Genomic DNA, 23172 nt, shown 5'->3' with positions numbered 1-23172 from the left:
TTTATTTATTTAAATTTAAAAAAGAAAAAAACACTTTAATTTTAATAATTCAATATTTTTTTATTTTTCTTATAAAATCAAACTTGTCAAATATTTAGAATTTCATATTTAATATTTTTTTCAAATGAGCCTATGTAATAATGTAATACATGGGTCTTACACCTACTAACTATCATATTGAAGCCTATATAAAGTCAATCAATTGACAGATTTGAATATTTGAATGTTGTTCATGAGACACTTCATTTTCTTTTCTTTCGTTTTCTTCAATCATGAGAGCATAGACCATTGACAAATTTAAGATTCACTTGAATTCAATTGTTATGCTTATATCCTCAAGAAAGATTTCCCAACAATTTCTATCTTAAGACACTACTTGTGAAGGACTAAATCTATATATTTTCTTGTTTGTAGTTCTCAAGACTCAAATACGTTACTCATATATACACTCAATTTTGTAAATATATTTTGCTGTTTGTTTCTGTTTTTTTTTTTTTTCATTAATTGTGCACATTCCATCTAACAAGAATATCATCAATCGAGTCTACGAGAACAAATGACATGTACAACAGCTATGAATTATTTAAAAAAAAAAAACAACAACAAAGCTATTCAGCACTAAGATATCGAACAATCAATTTCATTAGTATAATATGGCTAATCTGCTCCTATATGGATAGAGAAAACTCACATACTTGTCCAGAAAATTGAAAGGCAACAATGCACACTTACAGTGTTACCTAAAGAACAAGCATTTACATAAGCATTAAGCAGAAAGCAAAGATGAAAGATCACAGTAGCACATCTTCATTCCGAGGCTCGACTTTATTTTGGTTGGCAACAGCCTCCGATATAGCCTTTGGCAGCAAAAAACCAGGTCTTTCAAGAAACCGTGCACGATCAAGTACCAAAGGCTCACGCGTCGTTATCTCAATCCCATCAAAAGTCCACAAACTCAAACTTGCTTCACCTTTCAAACCCAATGACAACCAACCAAGTCCTGCAGCTGCTAAATCAACACTGTTCACATCCCAACTTGTCCCCGACACCTTCACTTCCCTCGCTTCCCACTTCCCTAATTCACACACACGATCTGCACCTATAGGCGGCTGCAAATAACAAAAATCAGTAGTTATACTCAGGGACCTAAAATGCATTTTACTCAAAAACCTAAATATGCAATCCTATTCATGCTTTACCTGCAATCTAACACCAGCATGCTTGTTCCAAGTCTCGTCGGCATTTTCAATCTTACCAAGATGTAGCGAAACATTTGTTGACGCCCAAACCGTCACATAAATCGTCTGCACCGATGCATGATTTAGGTCTAGTCTCATCAAACCACCAACATGTATTGCCTGACCTTGCTGCAAAAAAAAATACAAAACATCTTTCATCAGAAACCATCACATTCTATGCACCAGTTGGACCAGATCCAACTAGTGCATAGACAGTCGTCCGATCTGGTTCTAGGGTTATAGAACCAGATCGGACGACGACAAGTGCATAAGACAATATGCATACTTGCCTTAATTCTATACGTTCGTGGACGTAATTCCTTCCGTATTTCAACCATTTTTTGCTCCTCTCGATTCAATCTCATGGACATTAAATACGGATGCAAGAGACCCGGTGTGTCGTACATTTTTGCTTTTGCCGATAATATCCCTCCGATCCTTAAAATCCCAAGCGTGGTCCCGGGAACCGCGGCTTCGGTAAGTTTTGAAACTTTTACACCTCCTTTCTTAGCAAGTGCATTGATCAAAGTCGATTTACCCGCATTTTGAGCCCCAATCACCCATACATGTCCACGAGGTCCAGCCAAATCCTTAACAAAAGTTAGCAAATTTCTAACACCTAAATCTTTTCTTGAACTAACCAAATAGACCCCGTTTAACCTCGGTGCACCTTGAGCCTTGGCACGGTGTCGAACCCATCGGTCTAATCTAGTTGGAGAAATTTGAGATGGTAAAAGATCGACCTTTGTTGCTACAAGCACCAATTTAGGTAACTTTTTACTACTCTTGAAACCTTCTTGGCCTTGTAATGAGTCAAACAAAGATTTAGCAGCTCGTTTTGGGAACGAGCCATCGAAATCTACACAGTCCACTACCATGATTACAACTGTGGAATCGGCGTTTCCGGTGGGTTTCATCAATCGGGTGGAAATCAATTTGTCAAAATCGAAATCCGGAATCAGATTCTCCACATTTTGATTCTTGACCTGTCCGTAGTTCCTTAAGGAATGGCATCTTGCACAAACGGTTACCTCTTCTTTTTCCACCTGAGCTTCACGAGCTATCTTTTTTCTTTCCGATTTTGACACCCGTTTCTTCTTCCCCTTTTCGAGTACTTCCTCTGTGATGTTCCCGTATCCCACTCCCGGAGCTGTAAACCCATCAAGCTCTTTACTCAAATCGTCCTCATCATCTTCGAAATCAGGTTCCCAATCGGAATCCCAATCGAGTTCATCTTCAATATCCAATTCATCATCCAAGACATCGTCATTTTCACTCTCTAATTCCTCTTCCCCTTCCCCTTCATCACCTTCATCACTGTCGTCTAATTCACCTTCGATGTCATCGAACACATCTGTAACTTCGGCCTTCTTTTTCTGATAATACCCAGGTAAAGTTGGGTCGTTATCTTGCATAAAAACTCCACAACCAGGACAAACAATCCCTAAACTATCGTCATCGTCCCTTCCCTCGCTTAAAAGGGGCGGTGGTTTTTTATGTTTTTTTCTCGAATTGGTTGTATGTGTTGTTGATAGATTGCCGTTTACTGATAAGGCAACGTATGAATCTTTGTTCTTGATGCTTTTGCTATGTAGACCTATAAGGGGAATTGAAGAAATGAACAAGGAAGGAATTGGGAATGGAAAAGGGTAAAGAGTAATGGAGTTTACCTGTAGACAAGAGAAGACGAATTGATGGGTTCACTTCAGAACTGAAGTGATTGTGTAGTTTCAGGATTAGGGTTGGAGTTCTTGACGAAAGCAGAGGTGAAGAAGATAACATAATTGACATTCTCTTTTTCTTACCCTACAGTGACGCGGGGGTTTTGCTGAACCCTGTCCTCGTAGAAGGAACCAATTGCAACAGAAAATTAACAAATAACAAGTGATGAAACCAAATATGGAATGGGGGGTTATCGGTTTTAACTTTTTATTAAGACAAAACTTCAAAAATGGTCCCTGTGGTTTTCAGAAATATCAAGTTTAATCCCTAAGTTTAAAAAACCTCACAGATAGTCCCTGTGGTTTCAAAACTTTTAACATTTGGTCCTTCCGGCTCCCTCCGTTAGCATTTCACCGTTAACTCATTTTTAATAAAATATTGCAGGGGTAATTTCGTCATTTCAGTTGTAACATTCTCTCTTTAATATGAAATGATTACATGTTTCTTGCACGTCACTACCCGTCCCTCTCCCAAGAAGATAACCAGTTACATCTGTATTCATCGGGTTCATTCCCATCGTAGAAGCAAGAACAGAAATTGGGATTTAGGGTTTTAAGCTGCAGGAATTGCAATGGTGCTATCAATATGGTGTTTTCGAGAAAAATTTGTAACCGTGGAGGACTTAGGAAAAAGATACGGTACAATACTACAAAATAACTTGTTTTTTCTTGGTCGATTGTGTTGACGTAGATAAATCATTGATTTTACTCTTTCATTTTTTTGTGTTTGCAGAAGGATATGACAATTATTTCACGTTGAAGATACACTACAGTGGTGTCTTCACCAAAGCACCTGGAAGGAAATACGTTGATGGTGTTGTAGCATATGTAGATGATGTTGACACTGATTTATTTTCAGTTCATGAGCTTGACGACATGGTCCGAGAACTAGGGTACAAAACTGAGCAAACACTTTACTACCATTTCTGTATCCCTGAATACCCTTTGGACTATGGCTTAATGCCTTTAGGTAATGACCAAGATGTACTTAAAATGGTATCATATGTCCCTAAACACAGACTTATTAGGGTGTATATTGAAACTGGTCAGACAAGGGTGGCTAGTTATTACAAGTCCCCTTCTAAAGTTGTTATTGAAGAGTTGGAGCCTGATAGTGTGTCACCTGAAATGAATAGAAAGAAACCTTGTAGGAGAGAACCAGGATCATGTAGTAGAAAGCTTGATTTGAACAAGTCTATGAACCCTGATTGTGAGCAGTCACAAGTATTAGATGTTGATGAAGGGCATGATTACTCAAAGAGTATTCTGCCATTTATAAGGTCACAAGCTAGCAAACAAAGTCATGTCATTCAAGAGGAAGTGGTGAATCATGAAATTGAAACTCAAGAAGAAGTGATCACTAGTGCAGTTGAAACTGGAGAACCATTGGGAACTTACCATGTACAGGAACCAAGCTGCCAAGCTGATGATGGAGCTAATACTGCAACAGTTGATGACTATGAACCATTTATAGAGGATTACTCACTTTATGCTGATTATGATGCTCAGTTTAATGTTCAAACTTTATTTGAACAACAACCAGAAGTGGATTATCTAGAGGGTATGGTGAGTGATGATAGTGGAGAGGCTTTCTATTCTGAGAGTGGTCATGGTTCTGAGGATAGTGGAGATGATTCTGATGACAGTGAATACAATGTGGATGAGTCTAACATACAATTTGATGTAGATGTAGACATGAGTGAATTCCATAATGTTGTTGATGTAGATGAACATGGAATTCTGAACAATCATTCCAAAGATGAAGGGAATGACATGGTTGATGATGAGTTGGAAGTTATTGCCACTGATGATTATCAATTTGCAGGATTTCATGAAGATGATAGGAAGAGACTGCTAAAAGAGTTGAGTAAGTCAAGTACATGCTCTCATGGAGAGGTTCATGTAAAACCATTTCAGATTGGCCAGGTCTTCAAAACCAAGAGTGATGTTAAAAACTACATGAAGTCACACGTTGTAGCTTCAAAGGTCTTTATACCTAGCCAAAAATGATAAAATCCGGATTAGGGTGAAATGTAAAGGTGTTGTAAGTAAGCCATCTAAAGTAGTTGATGGTGGTGGGCCCTCAACTAGAAGTAGGGCAAAGTGCAAGGGTAAAGATGTAATTGCATATAAAGGTACATGTCCATGGGCAGTCCAAATATCGAGGGCTAATGAAAATCAGGATTGGTTGGTGCAAACAGTACATGATGAGCATAAATGTTTGCAAACAAGGGCGGTTAAAACTTGCACTTCCAGATTCGTAGCAAACTTAATTGTTCAACAAATTCAGAGTAACCCTAAAATTCCAGTGAAAGCTTTACACGAAGTGTAACGCCCAAAATTTTCAAACAATTTTTCACATTTTAAAAACATAATTTCATTCACAATATTATAAAAATCTCATTGTATCACAGAACACTCCAGAAAACATATCCCAAGATCACAAGTATAAAAAGCTCCTCATGTGTGTACTGATCATGCCGGCGCCTTCCTGCGATCCTCACTGGTACCTGAAACACATAACACAACACTGTAAGCATAAATGCTTAGTGAGTTCCCCAAAATACCACATGTAACACATATTAGCCACTCGAGGCTATAACTCTGTGGACCCTCCGGTCCTAACTCTGTGGACCTTCTGGTCCTAACTCTATGAACCTTCCGGTTCTAACTCTGTAACTCTGGAATACACACAGCATATATCACATAGAAATAATACAGTGCAACACCTCACATACATAACATACAAGATACTCTATCACATAGCTCTATTACCACTCAAGGTAAAGTATAGTGAGAAGACTCACCTCGGGTGAGTCGGTAAATCTCGAACTCTGAATTACTGCGCTAGCCTTCGCCTAATCACATAAATAATTACTCTAATTAATACAACTTCTAAAGGCTAGGTCAACCCCTCTCTATAAGTTCTCTAAGAAGGACAAAAGACCAATCTGCCCCTCTAATGGCTCATAAGACCAACCACTGACTAAACCCTAAAAGTCAACAAAAGTCAACGGTCAACATTGACCGGACTCGCCGAGTGCACTAGAGTGACTCGGCGAGTACATGTCTGTACTCTACGTCCCTGGTCCTCCCAGGACTCGCTGGTCAACCCGGTGCTCCATGGGTCGTCACAGGTCGCAAGTCGCGGGGCAACCCGACTCGACTCGTCGAGTCCCTTATGGACTCGGCGAGTTCCTCCCATGAAAACCCTCAAAATATCTCTTGAGGTCAGATCTGCTTCACCAAACAGTAGATCCATCCTTTTAACACTCAAAAGTCACGTAAAGGTGCAACCTTTACGTGCATGCATCCCATATCAAGCCTCAAATGGAGAAATAACACTAGAAATGGCAACCTAGTCTCCAATCCTCCATGAATCAGCATAAAGCAGAGTGGGAAAGGTCCTCTGGACCTCTATGGGTCCAGATCTGATGTCATAATCCCAAAGTGGACCTCATACTCTCTAGATCTTCCATAAAATGAGGGTAAAACCCCTAAAAGCAAGAAATCCATCAATATAACACGAAATGGGAAAGGTTTATACCTCCAAAGATGATACCACAAGATGATTAGCTCAGATCCAGTCCCCTTCACGTTCTATATGTGTGCTTCTATCTTCCTTCAAGCCAAACCACACAAAAAGATGAAGAAATAGCCTCCTTTTGCTTTCAACTCTCTTACTGCTCTCTCTAGGGTTCCTCTGGGGTGCATTGGCCGCAAATGGAGGCCATAAAGGCCTTTAAATAGGGCTCAGGCCTCGAGGATTAGGGTTTCACTTAACAGCGCGAACTCGCCGAGTCCATGCATGGACTCGCCGAGTCCATTCATTTAATACAGTCAGCAAACGTCGTTCCTACTCGGCGAGTTTAAGCGTCTACTCGCCGAGTCCCTCTCTAATATTCAATAAAAATACATAAAATAAGATACCTGGGAATCCGGATGTTACAATTCTCCCGCACTAGAATCAGACTTCGCCCTCGAAGTCCTGCTCATCGAACAACTCTGGATGCTACTTCCGCATCTCCAACTCCGGCTCCCAGGTCAGCTCGGACCCTTTCCGATGTTGCCACTGGACCTGCACCAGGGGCACTTCCTTGTTCTTCAGAACCTTGATCTTCCGATCCCGGATCGCAATCAGCCTCTCAGCATAATTCAGGCTCGCATCCACCTGAATATCCTCCAATGACACCACCGCCGACTCGTCGGCTATACACTTCCTCAACTGGGACACGTGGAAGGTATTGTGAATCTGGCTCAACTCCATAGGTAGCTCCAGCCGATATGCTACCTTGCCCACCATAGCGGTCACCCTGAATGAACCGATGTACCGGGGCCCCAACTTGCCCCTCTTCCTGAATCGAATCACTCCTTTCCAAGGAGATACCTTCAGGAGTACGAAATCTCCCACCTGGAACTCAAGATCGGATCGTCGCCTATCCGCGTAACTCTTCTGACGACTCTGGGCCGTCAGTAACCTCTGTCTAACCTGCTGTATCTGCTCTGTCGTCCGAAGCACTATCTCAGTGCTACCCATCACACGTTGCCCTACCTCTCCCCAACATATGGGAGTCCGACACCTCCTCCCATACAACAACTCGAAGGGAGGCATACTAATACTCGAATGGTGGCTGTTGTTGTAGGAAAACTGAGCCAACGGCAGATAGGTGTCCCAACTTCCTCCGAAGTCTAACACACATGCTCGGAGCATGTCCTCGAGCGTTTGAATCGTTCGCTCACTCTGTCCGTCCGTCTGGGGGTGGTAGGCGGTACTGAAATGCAATCTCGTACCCAACTCCTCGTGGAACTTCTTCCAGAACCTGGAAGTGAAACGTACATCTCGATCTGACACAATCGAGATCGGTACTCCATGACGCGATACCACCTCCCGCACATACGACTCTGCCAACCTCTCAGCAGAAGAGCTCTCACTGATGGCAAGAAAATGCGCGCTCTTCGTCAGCCGATCGACGATCACCCAAATTGCATCGACACCCCTCGCGGTCCTCGGCAATTTGGTGATGAAATCCATGGAAATATGTTCCCACTTCCACTGGGGAATATCAAGCGGCTGCAACTTGCCATGCGGACGCTGGTGCTCGGCCTTAACCTTGCGACAGGTCAAGCACCTCTCAACAAACCACGCGACATCCCTCTTCATACAGGGCCACCAATAATCTTTCTTCAGGTCCAAATACATCTTAGTGGCCCCGGGATGGATCGAGAACCTCGATCTGTGCGCCTCCTCCATCAAAGTGGTGCGCGTCCCGCCCGCATACGGCACCCAAACCTGACCCTGAAAGGTCATAAGCCCACGGCTATCCGCAACGAACTCAGGTGCCTGCCCAATCACCCGCTCCCTCTTGCGGTTCTCCGGTCTCACGGCCTCTGCCTGGGCCTTCCGAATGGTGTCCAACACCAGAGTCATCACAGTCAATCTCAAGCAAACATCTCGCATCGGGGCACTCTCCGCCCTACGGCTCAGGGCATCAGCTACAACGTTATCTTTGCCCGGGTGGTACAGGATCTCACAATCGTAATCCTTTACCACGTCCAACCATCTCCTCTGGTGCATATTCAGGTTGGGCTGATCCATCAAATACTTCAAGCTCTTGTGGTCCGTGTATATGGTACACCGAACCCCATACAGATAGTGACGCCGGATCTTGAGAGCGAACACCACAGCCCCCAACTCCAGGTCATGAGTGGGATACCTCGTCTCATGAGGCTTCAGCTGCCTCGATGCGTATGCTATCACATGCCCCCTCTGCATAAGCACTGCACCCAACCCTGATATCGATGCGTCACAATACACCACAAAATCCTCCATTCCCTCTGGAAGGGATAACACCGGGGCTTCGCACAACCTCTGGCGAAGAGTTTCAAACGAGGCCTGCTGCTCAGGACCCCACGAAAAAGTAACGCCCTTCCGGGTCAACCTGGTGAGAGGTACGGCGATCTTGGAGAAATCTTTAATATATCTCCTATAATAGCCGGCCAACCCCTGAAAACTCCTGATCTCGGTGGGGGTCCTCGCACCTCCCAGCTCATTACCGCCTCAATCTTGGCCGGATCGACCAATATCCCATTCTAATTAACGAGATGTCCCAGGAACTGGACCTCTCGCAACCAGAAATCACACTTGGAGAATTTGGCGTAAAGCCTCTCCGATCTCAGAACTCCGAGGATCTCCCTCAAATGCTCCTCATGCTGCTCTCTGGATCTCGAATACACCAATATGTCATCGATGAACACGATCACCGATCGATCCAACATCGATCTACACACCCTGTTCATGAGGTCCATGAATGCTGCTGGTGCATTGGTGAGCCCGAAGGGCATCACCACGAACTCGTAATGCCCATAACGAGTCCTGAACGCCGTCTTCTGGATATCCTCATCTCGCACTCTCATCTGATGATATCCAGACCTCAGATCAATCTTGGAGAACCAAGACGCTCCCTGCTGTTGGATTAATGTCTAAGTCCATAACTATATTTGGTATGTACTTGACCCGACCCGGCATGGTCCATTTGGGTTGCACTTCACCGGCACAATTTATATGGATAGTCTTTTGAGAATAGTATATTTATGATTTATATTAATATATTATAAGTTCTAATATATTAATATGGAATCATATTATTTAATTAGTATTGATCAAGAATTAATTTAGAATTAATTAAGTGATCAAAAGGAACTAATTAAATATGGACACTTATATATATGGAATGGGCCAAGTTCATTTAGGTTGAGCTAAGCTTTCATGGATGGTCCATGGAGCTTTTAACCCATGGATCCTATGTAAATGAAAGGTCATGGGTATTAGGGTTTACATGGATGTAACCCTAATCCTCCATAATATATAAAGGGGTCCTTGGCTCACAAAATTGGCACAAGTGTGTGAAAATAAGAGTGGGCCGATTTTAGTGTGCATACATATTCTCTCAAGTTCTTCCAAGGTGTTTTGGTGATTTGTGATTCCATTTGAGGCTTCCACACTATTGGGGCTAAGCTCTTAAAGCTTGAAGACATCAAGCTACATCAAAAGGTATGTCATCTAACTATAACTTTGTAGTATAGGTGCTTCATAATATGCTAGTTAGGATGAAACCTTGGAATAGTTAATATTTGCATGTATAATAGAGAAAACATAGATCCAAGGTTTATAGGGTTGCATGTACACCATAGGAGTGTTAGAATGTTGAAAACCCAACAGTGGTATCAGAGCAATGGGTTGTTTTCTGTTATATTGATGCAAATGTTTTATTTTCAAGTTGAAAAAAAAGGAAAAAAAACATGACGTTTGTCAAATTTTAAGATAATTACATGTTTTGTGAAAAACGAATTATTTGTAAAATTTAAATCATTTGTTATATGAGTTGAATTAGGTCAAATTTAGTAAAAGATAAAATGATATGATTATTTTATTAGTTTTAAAAGTTTGATCTAAATGTTTTAAGGAGTTACATATTTTGTCATAAAATTTTGGAGCTCAAAAGTTTTTTTTAAAGTTGTGATCTTAAGGGTTTTTGAAACTTCCATAAGTTATGGATATGGAAGTTTTTTTTTAAAAAAAATTGATTCAAAGTTTTTATGGAGTTACAAAATTTGGTGTTAATGTTTTAAAGAATTCCATAACTTGTTCTTAAGTTATGGAACATGGAAAGTTTCATCATAAAACACCATTAATTCTATAAGTTATGGAATCCAAAGGTTTTCAAGAATTACAAAACTTGCCCTCAAGTTTTGGAATTTGAGAAAAGTTTTTTATGAAAAAAAGAATTGAATTCTAAAACTCTTGGGTTCATAACTTAAACAATTAATTAAATGGTTTTAATTTTGAATTTAATAATTGGAATTATGATGTTTTGTTGAATAGTTCAAATTAACTCTTATGGACTTTATTAATAGTTAATTAAAGCGTTTAATTAAAAGAGTATTATTAAATCCATAAATATATGGTTTGAGTTTAATTAAATTAAAAGTCTAGTTTAATTAATAGATTAAACCACCAAGTATTTTAAATGTCTAAAATACACCCTTATACTATTATAATATTAAAAGTTTAATATATTATATGTATAAGAGCAAGTCGTCTTACCATTAGTAGGCATCATTCACGAAGCCGGTCTATAAGGGGGTATAAGGTTACTGCCTATAAAATGGCAGTTTAATGGGTGTCCACTCTCACTCACCGCTTCCTTGACCGGTGGAGGGTCGTTAGCCGAACAGGTAGGACAAGGACTATAATTCTCCCTTCATTATAAGTATAATGATAAATACTAAGTAACTAAATACTTATAAATTCCCAATCTTAGTTACTTAGGAAAATGTGAATAAGGTGCTAATCCATGAAATTACACTTTGCACTTTGTTTAAGCTGTTAGTGGAGCGTGTGTGGTTAACCGGCACACTAACCTGGACTTAACAAGGTAGGCAAAGGGTAACTTAATGTTTATCATAGTATCGTTGGAGCGTGTGTGGTTAACCGGCACATCGATTGAGGGGTAAATATTAAGGGTACCAAGTATATTTGCATGGTTACTTCACACCTTGTTTTGTGATCCTCGGCATCCCAGTCACAAAACCTGAAGGGCACACTCGAGATTGAAACATGCCATTGAAAAGTTCAATGAATCTCAAAAGAATCTAGGAGTTTCAAAACCAATTAAAACCTAATAATACATTTCGTTTATCTTTGGTGGAAATTGGTGAATCGTCATTCACCTACCTTCAAATATTTTATAGCTTGGATTACGGCATCCCTCTTCCAAGTTATAAAATAGTTTGTTGGGTCCTAGCCTTAATATATCATATTGGGTGTTATATTAAGGACTTAAATCAACTTTACGTGAATTTCTCCCATTGTTGATGTCTGGTTTAGACAACAATGATCTTCCCAAACCAAGCTTTCCTAATGAATATGACTTCCCGAGTTTGGCTCATGGAAGTCATACTTCTCTTCCTCCACCTCCTCCAATTATTCTCCCTAACCCACAAGTTCAAGGTCACTCAAGCCCTAATGGCACGCAAGGTCTATGTGTGATCACATCTTAGAGATGAAGTCACATATTGACAAGCCGGGAGAGTTGGGTGTCAAAGTCTTGAGAAAGTTGGATGTTCAATCACTTTCTAAGTCACATAGTGAGTTCCTTTGGGACTACTATGAAACAGACTATGACATGAACCTTAATGATCATATCTATTTGCTTGGTGTTGCTGAATCAGCAATGATTTGGAACGATAGTAAAGCAAATTTGATTAGAAGATCAACTTCCCAAAAACTTTATGGACAGTGACAATGCTGACACTAGAAATCCAGAAAAAGCATTCTCTTCCCAATGGAAAGGGATTGGCCATAGTCAACCCGGTTGACCAAATGGTAAAGAGAAAGGCTAAGTCTGAGATAGTCCCATTACCAAAGGGTCCATATGTTTATTTTGCCAAAGGAAGGGGCGTTGATTGCAAAGCTGCCAAATTTACCTAAGGATGTTAAAGTCAATAAGTTTGACTCTACATCAGGTAGAGCCCATTATCTAACTCTGTTAAGTTCTATTCTGAGATCTTCATTACATGATGTGACTGGGTCACATGTTGATGTTTTAAGAATTAAAGAATAGAGAGAAATCTTAAAGGAAGTATATGTTGATTCTGATTGCGAATGTGGATTTCGATCGCATCAGAATTTTGAGCAGTTGCTTAAGAAGTTATGATATATTGCTAAGGAATAGATAACAACAATTTTCCATGTGGATTGTAAGGATAAGTTTTTCCGCAAAGTTTTAAAATAAAAGAAAAATGTTTAATTTTATTTATTTGAAGTATCCTTACAATGGCATTTGTGGAAAATTGTTGCTTATATGATTCCACTGACACCAATATTGGAAAATGGATTTGATTCTTTCATTTGTGGTAGTGTCTAAATTTACCAAATCAGGAAAGTTCCTCATCGCCCAAGTTTCAATTGGACCGAAACTTGGAATCATGCAAGTTGAATAGTATGATGAATGAGAACTTTCAAGCATTGGAAAATCAAGACTAATTACTTGTTCACATGGATGTAGGAGTCAAGTGAAGGACTAAAGGGATCGAGTACACATTCTTGTGCACTGGTCATGTCCACCACAAAGCTCGTTAAGACTATTTGATTTACTAAAGTTTAGTAAATATGGTTATACTTACATGTTTAAGTATAATTCTGAAACATTGGAAAAGTCTCAATATATGGCAGAACGAATGGGAAGAATCAAATTAGGCAGAAAGATAAAAGTTTTCTCAAATCTGAAAAGATGGGAGAGTACTTTAGTATCATGTTTGTGATCATCTTAATGATTTAGAAATCATATCACAATTAGTCCTCTAAAGGTCATCTTAGTGCATTCTTATGACTAAGAAGAGGAGTCATGAATTGTTGAAATGGTTAGATCAGGAAGATGAGTCATACTTCGTTCCAAAACAATTCTTAGAGTCATACTCCAAGATTGTAACTTGAGTGACATATATTAAAGAAAGGTTTAAAACACTTGTCAAATGTAAGAGTAAAAGTGTCCTACTCTTGTACATTTGAAATTGGTAAGTTGTGATGTTTTCGATAAAACAAAGAGCAACTAAGGCCAATTGTGTGAAGTGTTTGTCTTGATAAAGAATCCGCACTATCTCTTGAATATTTGGCAAGATAGTCTTATATGTCAAGAGGATAGTGGGAGTCTTAAAGATCCTTAAAAGAATTTCAAGAACTAATCAAGAATAAAACCTGAGGTTCTTCACTAGCACACGACTTGAGGTTTATAACCTATCGTGTTGACATATTATGTGCCCATTCCAGTTAAAGTTGGCTTTGCATAGGAGTTTTGAAAGTTCTCAATTGGTTGCATAACAACTTGGAAGCAATGGCAGGCCCTGTACTGCCAGGTGGCAAGAAGTTAAGATTGCATAAGTTCAGTCCATATGAGTTTGGATTTGTCATTATCCTTGTCTTGTGACTATGGTTTTGACGATTCACATGGATAAGAACACATACACCATAAAATCTAAGGGTCATAAGGTTTCTCTCCGATTCATGAAAAATGATGGTGAGGAAACACTTCCACCAAGTAGATTTGAAGCAGATGGCAAAAGGTCTAAACAATTGAGACTATGATTACGGCATCCCTTTTCATAATTCTGAAATTGTTTAGACACACATGCATGCTATCTAAGGAAAGGTGTATGATTTTGATAAAGTTTTATCAAAGCATCTCGTATCAGAAATCTGAACTTTGGTAAGAAAGTCAATAAAGTATTGATTTCTAGAAGTCCAGCTGATTTCTGAGTACATGTCAAAGCTAGTGGGAGCATAAGTGTTATGCTAATAATCATCATGTTAGTGGGAGCATGATAATTATTGTTAGTGTTGCAAGTTAGCAATTTTAATTATAGAAAACAAAAGTTTCAATTCGTGAGGCTGCAGGGATTGAAAAAGTTGTTTTGCTATAATTAAGGGAGAGGATATACTTCATTTCAGTTCTAAAGGCTTAGATTGAGACCTTAATCATCTTTAGTCAAGAATATATATATGAATTTCATGTTGGATTGGTTCAACTTAAGGAAATTCTATATATTGCGTTCACAAAATTCGATTATGATTACGGCATCCCTCTTCATAGTCAAATTTTGAAAACATGGCAAATAAAAATATTGTAGCAAAAGACTGGTCTAGAATCATGTCTTTATGTGAGACATCATGAATCGTGTACCATTTGCTTTGGGTACAGGATCGATTGCATGTGCTATAATATTTGTCATTTCTAAATTTTTCCAAATGCCCAGAGGCATTAAGAAGGGAAAAGGTCTAGAATTGGATATGACTAAAATGATTAAGCAATTGTCGAGGACAATCTGAGGTTTACCAAAGATTGGTTGCTCAGGGACAGTTGGAAGTATAGTGCTAATTTTGGAAGGACCATATTGACATATTCTGAAAAGAGGCATCTCTTATTCAGAAGTGATAGTCAAAATGAGAATATGGAGTTGTCTCCATAGGTGGAAGTTATCTGTGTAAGATTAGAAAACTTAATGCAAGAAGCATGTCCAAAGCAATGTACTTTGAATATGAGACTTAGTTTCCATGGAGTTGATCTCCATTGGAATACCTTATAATGACTGTTGACAAGTCTTTGTGACTTTGTACATATTCATTACAGGAGGGTCAGTGCATATAAGTTTAAAATCTAAACAGATTTCGATAAATGATAGGAATTTGAAATTCTCACATTTTTCGTTAAGGATTTGGGAGTGTGAAATTAGAATCATTGAAATTATGTTCAATTGGTTTATTTCACAAAGTAAGGATCATATACAAACATAGAGTGCATACTGGGTGTATGGCAAAGCTATTGTTTAAGAAAAACATAGTGTACATGCTTGGAGCATGGCACAACTAGTGTTTTTAATTCAAGTATAAAGTTGATAAAACCGAAAAAATGAATAATGAGTAATCAGTATGGTGATAAATAAAAGTGTTTATTTATATTCATAGGGTTTGATACCATATTTGATTCATTTATTCTTGTGTTTCACTTTGCATGTTTTGACTTCCAGAATAACTAAGTCGCTCTTCCTGAATGATTAAGTTATTCAAACCATCCACAGTCGGTCATATGTTGGAAGTAGATATGAATCAAGACTGTCATGGGTTGGTTTGTAGAGGTCCAAGTTGGTGGACAAAGTGGTGCTACAACACTCATGAGTGCTCATAAGTTCTGAGTATTGGATTCAACCCGCGCTCATTTGAATCACTTCATGGATTTTATCACGAGTGATCATGAGACGATAATATCTTATATTCTTCAAACCTAGAGATATGAGTTGTTACTATGAGTTGGTTATACATTGATTGCACAAAAACGCATTTGGTAACTCGATGTTATAAAACCTGCCTTTGTGTATGATTCAACAAGTAGTAGAACAAGCCATATGAGTCGAAGTTTATCCATTCCTTTTACCTTCGGGATAAAAGCGATATATGTGGGCCCCTCAATGATTTAGCGATGACACATGTGAGTGCTTGGCCAAGCCAGGACTGATTTGATTTGTTCAATCAGTCAGTCATCATAAATCGAAAATCGGGAAACAACAAATGGACAGAGAGAATGATTATAATCCATGTCTCAGTCGATATGATATCTAGAATGGAGGAATATATGATCCCTTATCTAATGGACAAGTCATTGACAAGGTCAGAGTTCGACAACGGCTTTAAGAGCTACGATTGCCAGTTAGGTTTTGAAGTCATACTCAATAATAGTTTTAGACTTATCCAAGTGGGAGACTGTTGGATTAATGTCTAAGTCCATAACTATATTTGGTATGTACTTGACCCGACCCGGCATGGTCCATTTGGGTTGCACTTCACCGGCACAATTTATATGGATAGTCTTTTGAGAATAGTATATTTATGATTTATATTAATATATTATAAGTTCTAATATATTAATATGGAACATATTATTTAATTAGTATTGATCAAGAATTAATTTAGAATTAATTAAGTGATCAAAAAGAACTAATTAAATATGGACTCTTATATATATGGAATGGGCCAAGTTCATTTAGGTTGGGCTAAGCTTTCATGGATGGTCCATGGAGCTTTTAACCCATGGATCCTATGTAAATGAAATGTCATGGGTATTAGGGTTTACATGGATGTAACCCTAATCCTCCATAATATATAAAGGGGTCCTTGGCTCACAAAATTGGCACAAGTGTGTGAAAATAAGAGTGGGCCGATTTTAGTGTGCATACATATTCTCTCAAGTTCTTCCAAGGTGTTTTGGTGATTTGTGATTCCATTTGAGGCTTCCACACTATTGGGGCTAAGCTCTTAAAGCTTGAAGACATCAAACTACATCAAAAGGTATGTCATCTAACTAGAACTTTGTAGTATAGGTGCTTCATAATATGCTAGTTAGGATGAAACCTTGGAATAGTTAATATTTGCATGTATAATAGAGAAAACATAGATCCAAGGTTTATAGGGTTGCATGTACACCATAGGAGTGTTAGAATGCTGAAAACCCAACACCTGCAACTGATCGAACAGATCATCGATCCTCGGCAAAGGGTAACGGTTCTTGACCGTTAACTTGTTCAACTCCCGGTAGTCAATGCACATCCGGTGTGAACCATCCTTTTTCTTGACAAAAAGGATCGGCGCTCCCCACGGCGAGCTACTCGGCCGTATAAACCCCTTTCCCAGCAGCTCCTGAAGCTGCGAGGATAACTCATGCATCTCTGGAGGTGCAAGGCGATAGGGCGCCTTGGCGACAGGCGCTGCCCCCGGAACCAAATTGATACGGAACTCCACCTACCTCTCGGGAGGCACACCCGGCAACTCCTCGGGGAAAAAATCCGAGAACTCACGCACTATCGGGACCTCATCGACCGACCTCGGTCTCTCTGCACCTACTCTCGTATCCACCACATAAGCCACAAACCCACTACAGCCCTGCTGTAGACTCTGCCTCGCTCTTGCGGCTGAACAAAATGCCAACCCAGAACGGGTACCCTCGCCATAAACTGTAAGAACTCCCCCACTAGGGTCTCGTATGGTCACCAGCTGTCGCTCGCAGTCGATAACCGCTCCAAATCTGCTCAACCAGTCCATGCCCACGATGACACAGACATCTCCCATAGCAATCGGGACCAAATCAATCGGAAACTCAACGCCGAAGATCTCGAGTACACATCCTCGAATCACATCAGTGGCATGCACTGCTCTCTCGTCAGCTATGGAAACTCGCAAAGGTCGACTCAACGCCTCTCGACGAGTACTGATGTGCTGACTAAAGGCTAACGACACAAAAGACCGACTCGCACCCGAGTCAAATAACACCAAAGCAGGTACAGAACACACAAGAAATGTACCTACGCATAACACAATATAAGCATAACACCACAATCCAAAATAAGCAGATGAAAGAATACATACCAGCCACGACATCAGGCGCTGCGCCGACCTCCTCCGCTGTCAACTGGAAGGCTCTCCCGCGAGCCTTTGGCGCCTCGGCCTTCACTGGCCGACTCTCCGTAACTCGCACGGCAGCAGGGACAGATCCCTGAGAAGCTCCTTGGGCCGACCCTCGCAACTGCGGACACTCTGCCTTCCGGTGTCCGGTCTGGTTGCAGTGAAAATAAACTGCAAACCCCTTGGGGAAATCCTTGGCCATGTGCCCCTCCTTTCCACACTTGTGGCAAGACCCTGCTCTACAAACTCCCTCGTGACCCTTGCCGCACTTGCCACAAGTGCGCCCTTCTGGTTCCCTGATCTCGAATCGGCGGGCTTGGCCCGCTTGGCTGCCGGCTGGGACTGTGCCGGTCACCGATCTCTCTCCTGAGACTCCGCCTCCTCTCTAGCCTGAGTCTCTAGCTCTATCTCCCTCTTCCGGGCATTTGCCTGAAGCTCAGCAAACGTCCGGTATGACGAGTTCGCCACGAACTCTCGTATGTCCCTCCTCAGAATACTCAGATACCGACTCATACGTGCCTGCTCGGTAGACACGTGCTCAGGGCAAAATATCGCCCTCTCATGGAACATCCTGGTGATCACAGTAACAGACTCAGTACCCTGCTTGAGGGTCAGAAACTCCTAAGCCAAACGTTCCCTCTCCACCGGGGGAACGTACTCATCACGAAACATAGCGGTGAACCTCTCCCAGGTTACTGCGACAGACTTTGCAGGTGTGTAGTGCGCTGTCACAAACTTCCACCAGTCCTTCGCTCCCAAGCGAAGCTGGTTCAGTACGAACCGAACTCTCAGATGCTCCGGACAAGAACACGTATAAAAGCATCCCTCAATATCAGAAACCCATCTTATCGCAGCAATCGGATCCTGCGTCCCATCAAACTCTGGTGGCTTCGTGTTGCTGAACTCTCGGTACAACAACGAGTCACCCCCGTGCAACCTGGCAGCAGCGACGGCTGCGGTGGCCGCAGCAACAGCAGCCTCAGTGAGAGCAGCGTACCGCTCATCAAAAGTCTCGATCAACGTGGTCTTGATAGACCCGAACATCTCTGGTATCTCGGCTCGGATGGCCGCGGCCACCTCCTCATGAATCAGCCTACGGATCTCCTCATCACTGGTACCACTGGTACCACTGCCCCCTGGGTGATGGCGCTTCCCAACCATGATGTCTCTGAAATACAACACAAAAGGAATCAGAGACTCGCTCGAGTATATTCGCACTCGATACTCGACCCTACTTGCTCTCATAGCACCCAAAGGATTCTTACTTAGAGTGTGCATTGCTCCGGTGTCTTCAGTAGCACGGGCCCTATACTACCGTCCACACCGCATCAGTATTCACCCTAAGTCCTCCTCCTTGGATCCCAGGTCACCAGTACTCCATATCTCACTAAACTCAGGCTACTCTTTAGTAAACCACTCATAAGTTTCTCGCTGCTACCTACTTACTCTCGAAGCATCTCATAGTAGCAGTAACTCCTAGGCTAAGGCATCACAGATCAAGCCACTCTAGTCCTAATAGTAATACCTAGCCTACTCTAGCATGCATATCATATCACATAATATCTCATAACGCATAATGTAAGGGTATTTTGGGAAATCACCGTTCGGGCGCTGGCTGATCGTACACACTGCTCTGCTTTGCTTGTTTCAAATCTTTTTACTCTTTTTAGAAAAATTTGTTCTATTTTGAAATTTTTTCCTCAAATCCCCAGTTTGAGTTCAAATGCGCTCGACGGTGCATCCGAATCCCTCAAACCAAGGCTCTGATACCAACTTGTAACGTCCAAATTTTTCAAACTATTTTTCACATTTTAAAAACATAATTTCATTCACAATATTATAAAAATCTCATTGTATCACAGAACACTCCAGAAAACATATCCCAAGATCACAAGTATAAAAAGCTCCTCATGTGTGTACTGATCATGTCGGCGCCTTCCCACGATCCTCAATGGTACCTGAAACACATAACACAACACTGTAAGCATAAATGCTTAGTGAGTTCCCCAAAATACCACATGTAACACATATTAGCCACTCGAGGCTATAACTCTGTGGACCCTCCGGTCCTAACTCTGTGGACCCTCTGGTCCTAACTCTGTGAACCTTCCGGTTCTAACTCTGTAACTCTGGAATACACACAGCATATATCACATAGAAATAATACAGTGCAACACCTCACATACATAACATACAAGATACTCTATCACATAGCTATATTACCACTCAAGGTAAAGTATAGTGAGAAGACTCACCTCGGGTGAGTCGGTAAATCTCGAACTCTAAATTACTGCGCTAGCCTTCGCCTAATCACATAAATAATTACTCTAATTAATACAACTTCTAAAGGCTAGGTCAACCCCTCTCTATAAGTTCTCTAAGAAGGGCAAAAGACCAATCTGCCCCTCTAATGGCTCATAAGACCAACCACTGACTAAACCCTAAAAGTCAACAAAAGTCAACGGTCAACATTGACCGGACTCGCCGAGTGCACTAGAGTGACTCGGCGAGTACATGTCTGTACTCTACGTCCCTGGTCCTCCCAGGACTCGCTGGTCAACCCGGTGCTCCATGGGTCGTCACAGGTCGCAAGTCGCGGGGCAACCCGACTCGACTCGTCGAGTCCCTTATGGACTCGGCGAGTTCCTCCCATGAAAACCCTCAAAAGATCTCTTGAGGTCAGATCTGCTTCACCAAACAGTAGATCCATCCTTTTAACACTCAAAAGTCACGTAAAGGTGCAACCTTTACGTGCATGCATCCCATATCAAGCCTCAAATGGAGAAATAACACTAGAAATGGCAACCTAGTCTCCAATCCTCCATGAATCAGCATAAAGCGGAGTGGGAAAGGTCCTCTGGACCTCTATGGGTCCAGATCTGATGTCATAATCCCAAAGTGGACCTCATACTCTCTAGATCTTCCATAAAATGAGGGTAAAAACCCTAAAAGCAAGAAATCCATCAATATAACACGAAATGGGAAAGGTTTATACCTCCAAAGATGATACCACAAGATGATTAGCTCAGATCCAGTCCCCTTCACGTTCTAGATGTGTGCTTCTATCTTCCTTCAAGCCAAACCACACAAAAAGATGAAGAAATAGCCTCATTTTGCTCTCAACTCTCTTACTGCTCTCTCTAGGGTTCCTCTGGGGTGCATTGGCCGCAAATATAGGCCATAAAGGCCTTTAAATAGGGCTCAGGCCTCGAGGATTAGGGTTTCAATTAACAGCGCGGACTCGCCGAGTCCACGCATGGACTCGCCGAGTCCATTCATTTAATACAGTCAGCAAACGTCGTTCCTACTCGGCGAGTTTAAGCGTCTACTCGCCGAGTCCCTCTCTAATATTCAATAAAATTACATAAAATAAGATACCTGGGAATCCGAATGTTACACGAAGAGTTGTGCAAGAAACTAGAGGTAGGAATGTCATTGCAAAAGGTTGCTAGGGCAAAGTCAATGGCTGAACGTATCATTAGTGGGGACTACCAAGTACAGTATGGATTTTTGAGGGATTATGTGTTGGAGCTGCTCAACACTAATCCTGGTACAACAGTTCGAATTGATGTGTATCCAGAAACCTCCCTGTCTATTACCACAAGAACTTTTAGAAGAATATATGTCTGCCTGGGTTCATTGAAGTTAGGATTCAAATCTGGGTTAAGAGATTTTCTAGGTCTGGATGGTACTTTCATGAAGGGCCCTTACCCTGGGCAAGTGTTAATTGCTGTAGGGTTGGACTCAAACAATGGCATATACCCTGTAGCATATGCAATGGTAGAGACAGAATCAACAAGTAGTTGGACCTGGTTCTTGGAACTGTTAGGAGAAGATCTGGATCTTGGAGCAAATTCAAACTTTACATTCATTTTTGATAGACAAAAGGTGTGTATCAACTAACTTTTTTTTGGTACCATTACTAAATACATTTAGGTAACTGCTGTTGCATACATTGACTTTTGTTTAGGGAATAATACCAGCAATGGAGAAGGTATTCCCTAGTGCAGAACACAGGTTCTGTTTGAGGCATATCCAGGAAAACATGAAGAAACAGTGGAAAGGAAAAGACTTAAGTGACCAGCTTTGGGAGTGTGGTAGAGCAACAATAGTAAATCATTTTAACAGAGCAATGGATGAGTTGAAGAAGATCAATGAAGAGGCTCATGCTTGGGTGTGTAAGATCCCAGCAAACACTTGGGCTAAATCTCACTTTAGTGGTAAGTTTTTAGAAATTTATTGATAAATGTTAATCTTCCCTGTTGTGTGTTTACTATATGTGTAATTGTCTTCTCTTAATATCTATTATTCAGGAAGGGAACATACTTATTGTTTGTTGAATAACCTTTGTGAGGTATTCAATTCTAAGCTAGATGAAGGTAGGGATAAACCTATTATCACTTGCTTAGAGTATATTAGAGAGTATCTCATGAAGAGGTTATGTGTGGTGCAAAAGGAAATAGATAAGTGTGAAGGACTTCTAACCCCTACTGTAACTACAGTGTTTGAAAAGATTAAGACTGATGCAGCTAAGTATGTGGCTAAATACAATGGGGCAGGAAAGTACCAAGTGGCAAGCACATGGCAAGACCAGTATGTGGTAAACTTGAAGTACCAAAGTTGCACTTGTAGGTTTTGGGAGATTACAGGTTTCCCATGTAGACATGTTGTTTGTGCTATATGGGACAAAATTGAAAATGGTAAAAATGCCCCACATGTTGATGAATGGGTCCATCCTTGCTATAGGTTATCAACATGGAAAGCCATGTATTTCAACAAAATTGATCCATTGAATGGACGTTCAATGTGGCCTAAAAGTGACTGCCCATTCACTTTACTTCCACCAAAACATAAAACACAGGTTTGTATTTCAACTAGACTAAATATATAGTATACATGTGAACATGGAATGAATTCAATTTTAACTATAGTATATCAATATGTGTAGGTTGGGAGGCCTAAGAAGAAGAGAAGGAGGGGTGTTGATGAGCCAAACAGCCAAGCTGGTAGATTGAGCAGGAAATATTTGGCAGTCACTTGTTCAAAGTGTCATAACAAAGGGCACAATTCCAGAACATGTAAAGGGCAGGGAGGCAGTGGTGAAGTTGGAGGGGGCTGAAAACTATTTTTAGTAGTTATTAGGATGCTTGTGTTGTAGGTCTTTTGAAACTTAAGTCATGTGTACTTGTTTGAAGATGTGTTAAGA

The 23172-nt window shown here is 40.9% G+C and overlaps 2 protein-coding genes across 2 annotated transcripts; one reads left to right on the top strand and one right to left on the bottom strand.

Annotated features, from left to right (window-relative positions):
• Positions 1-626: 626 nt before the first annotated feature.
• Positions 627-3130, bottom strand: BPG2 (P-loop containing nucleoside triphosphate hydrolases superfamily protein). The gene is made up of 4 exons (XM_079067712.1): positions 2909-3130; positions 1529-2835; positions 1200-1367; positions 627-1109 (listed from the first exon to the last, which is right to left on the bottom strand). Exons 1-4 carry the CDS (start codon positions 3027-3029, stop codon positions 792-794), a joined length of 1914 nt encoding a protein of 637 aa, XP_078923838.1. The 5' UTR covers positions 3030-3130; the 3' UTR covers positions 627-791.
• Positions 3131-21356: 18226 nt separating this feature from the next.
• LOC145130747 (uncharacterized) lies at positions 21357-22628 on the top strand. Its single transcript, XM_079065517.1, has 4 exons — positions 21357-21854; positions 21937-22186; positions 22280-22539; positions 22599-22628. The coding sequence occupies exons 1-4, from the start codon at positions 21357-21359 to the stop codon at positions 22626-22628; spliced, it is 1038 nt and encodes a 345-aa protein (XP_078921643.1).
• The last annotated feature ends 544 nt before the right edge of the window (positions 22629-23172 follow it).

Source organism: Lactuca virosa, chromosome 8 (genome assembly GCF_052849685.1).
Source record: "Lactuca virosa cultivar CGN04683 chromosome 8, Lactuca_virosa_CGN04683_v6, whole genome shotgun sequence".
Taxonomy (NCBI): Eukaryota; Viridiplantae; Streptophyta; class Magnoliopsida; order Asterales; family Asteraceae; genus Lactuca; species Lactuca virosa.
This window is presented reverse-complemented; position numbering and strand designations above follow the sequence as displayed.

What these genes read in the sequence shown, in the direction of transcription:
- BPG2 (XM_079067712.1), bottom strand. Translation starts at nt 3,029, where the DNA reads ATGTCAATTATGTTATCTTCTTCACCTCTGCTTTCGTCAAGAACTCCA. An exon ending in TCGTCTTCTCTTGTCTACAG is followed by an intron (nt 2,836 to 2,908) that starts GTAAACTCCATT and finishes TTCCCCTTATAG; the next exon opens with GTCTACATAGCAAAAGCATC. An exon ending in ATGCTGGTGTTAGATTGCAG is followed by an intron (nt 1,110 to 1,199) that starts GTAAAGCATGAA and finishes TGTTATTTGCAG; the next exon opens with CCGCCTATAGGTGCAGATCG.
- LOC145130747 (XM_079065517.1), top strand. Translation starts at nt 21,357, where the DNA reads ATGTTACACGAAGAGTTGTGCAAGAAACTAGAGGTAGGAATGTCATTG. An exon ending in TCATTTTTGATAGACAAAAG is followed by an intron (nt 21,855 to 21,936) that starts GTGTGTATCAAC and finishes ACTTTTGTTTAG; the next exon opens with GGAATAATACCAGCAATGGA. An exon ending in GGGCAGGAAAGTACCAAGTG is followed by an intron (nt 22,540 to 22,598) that starts GCAAGCACATGG and finishes TTGCACTTGTAG; the next exon opens with GTTTTGGGAGATTACAGGTT.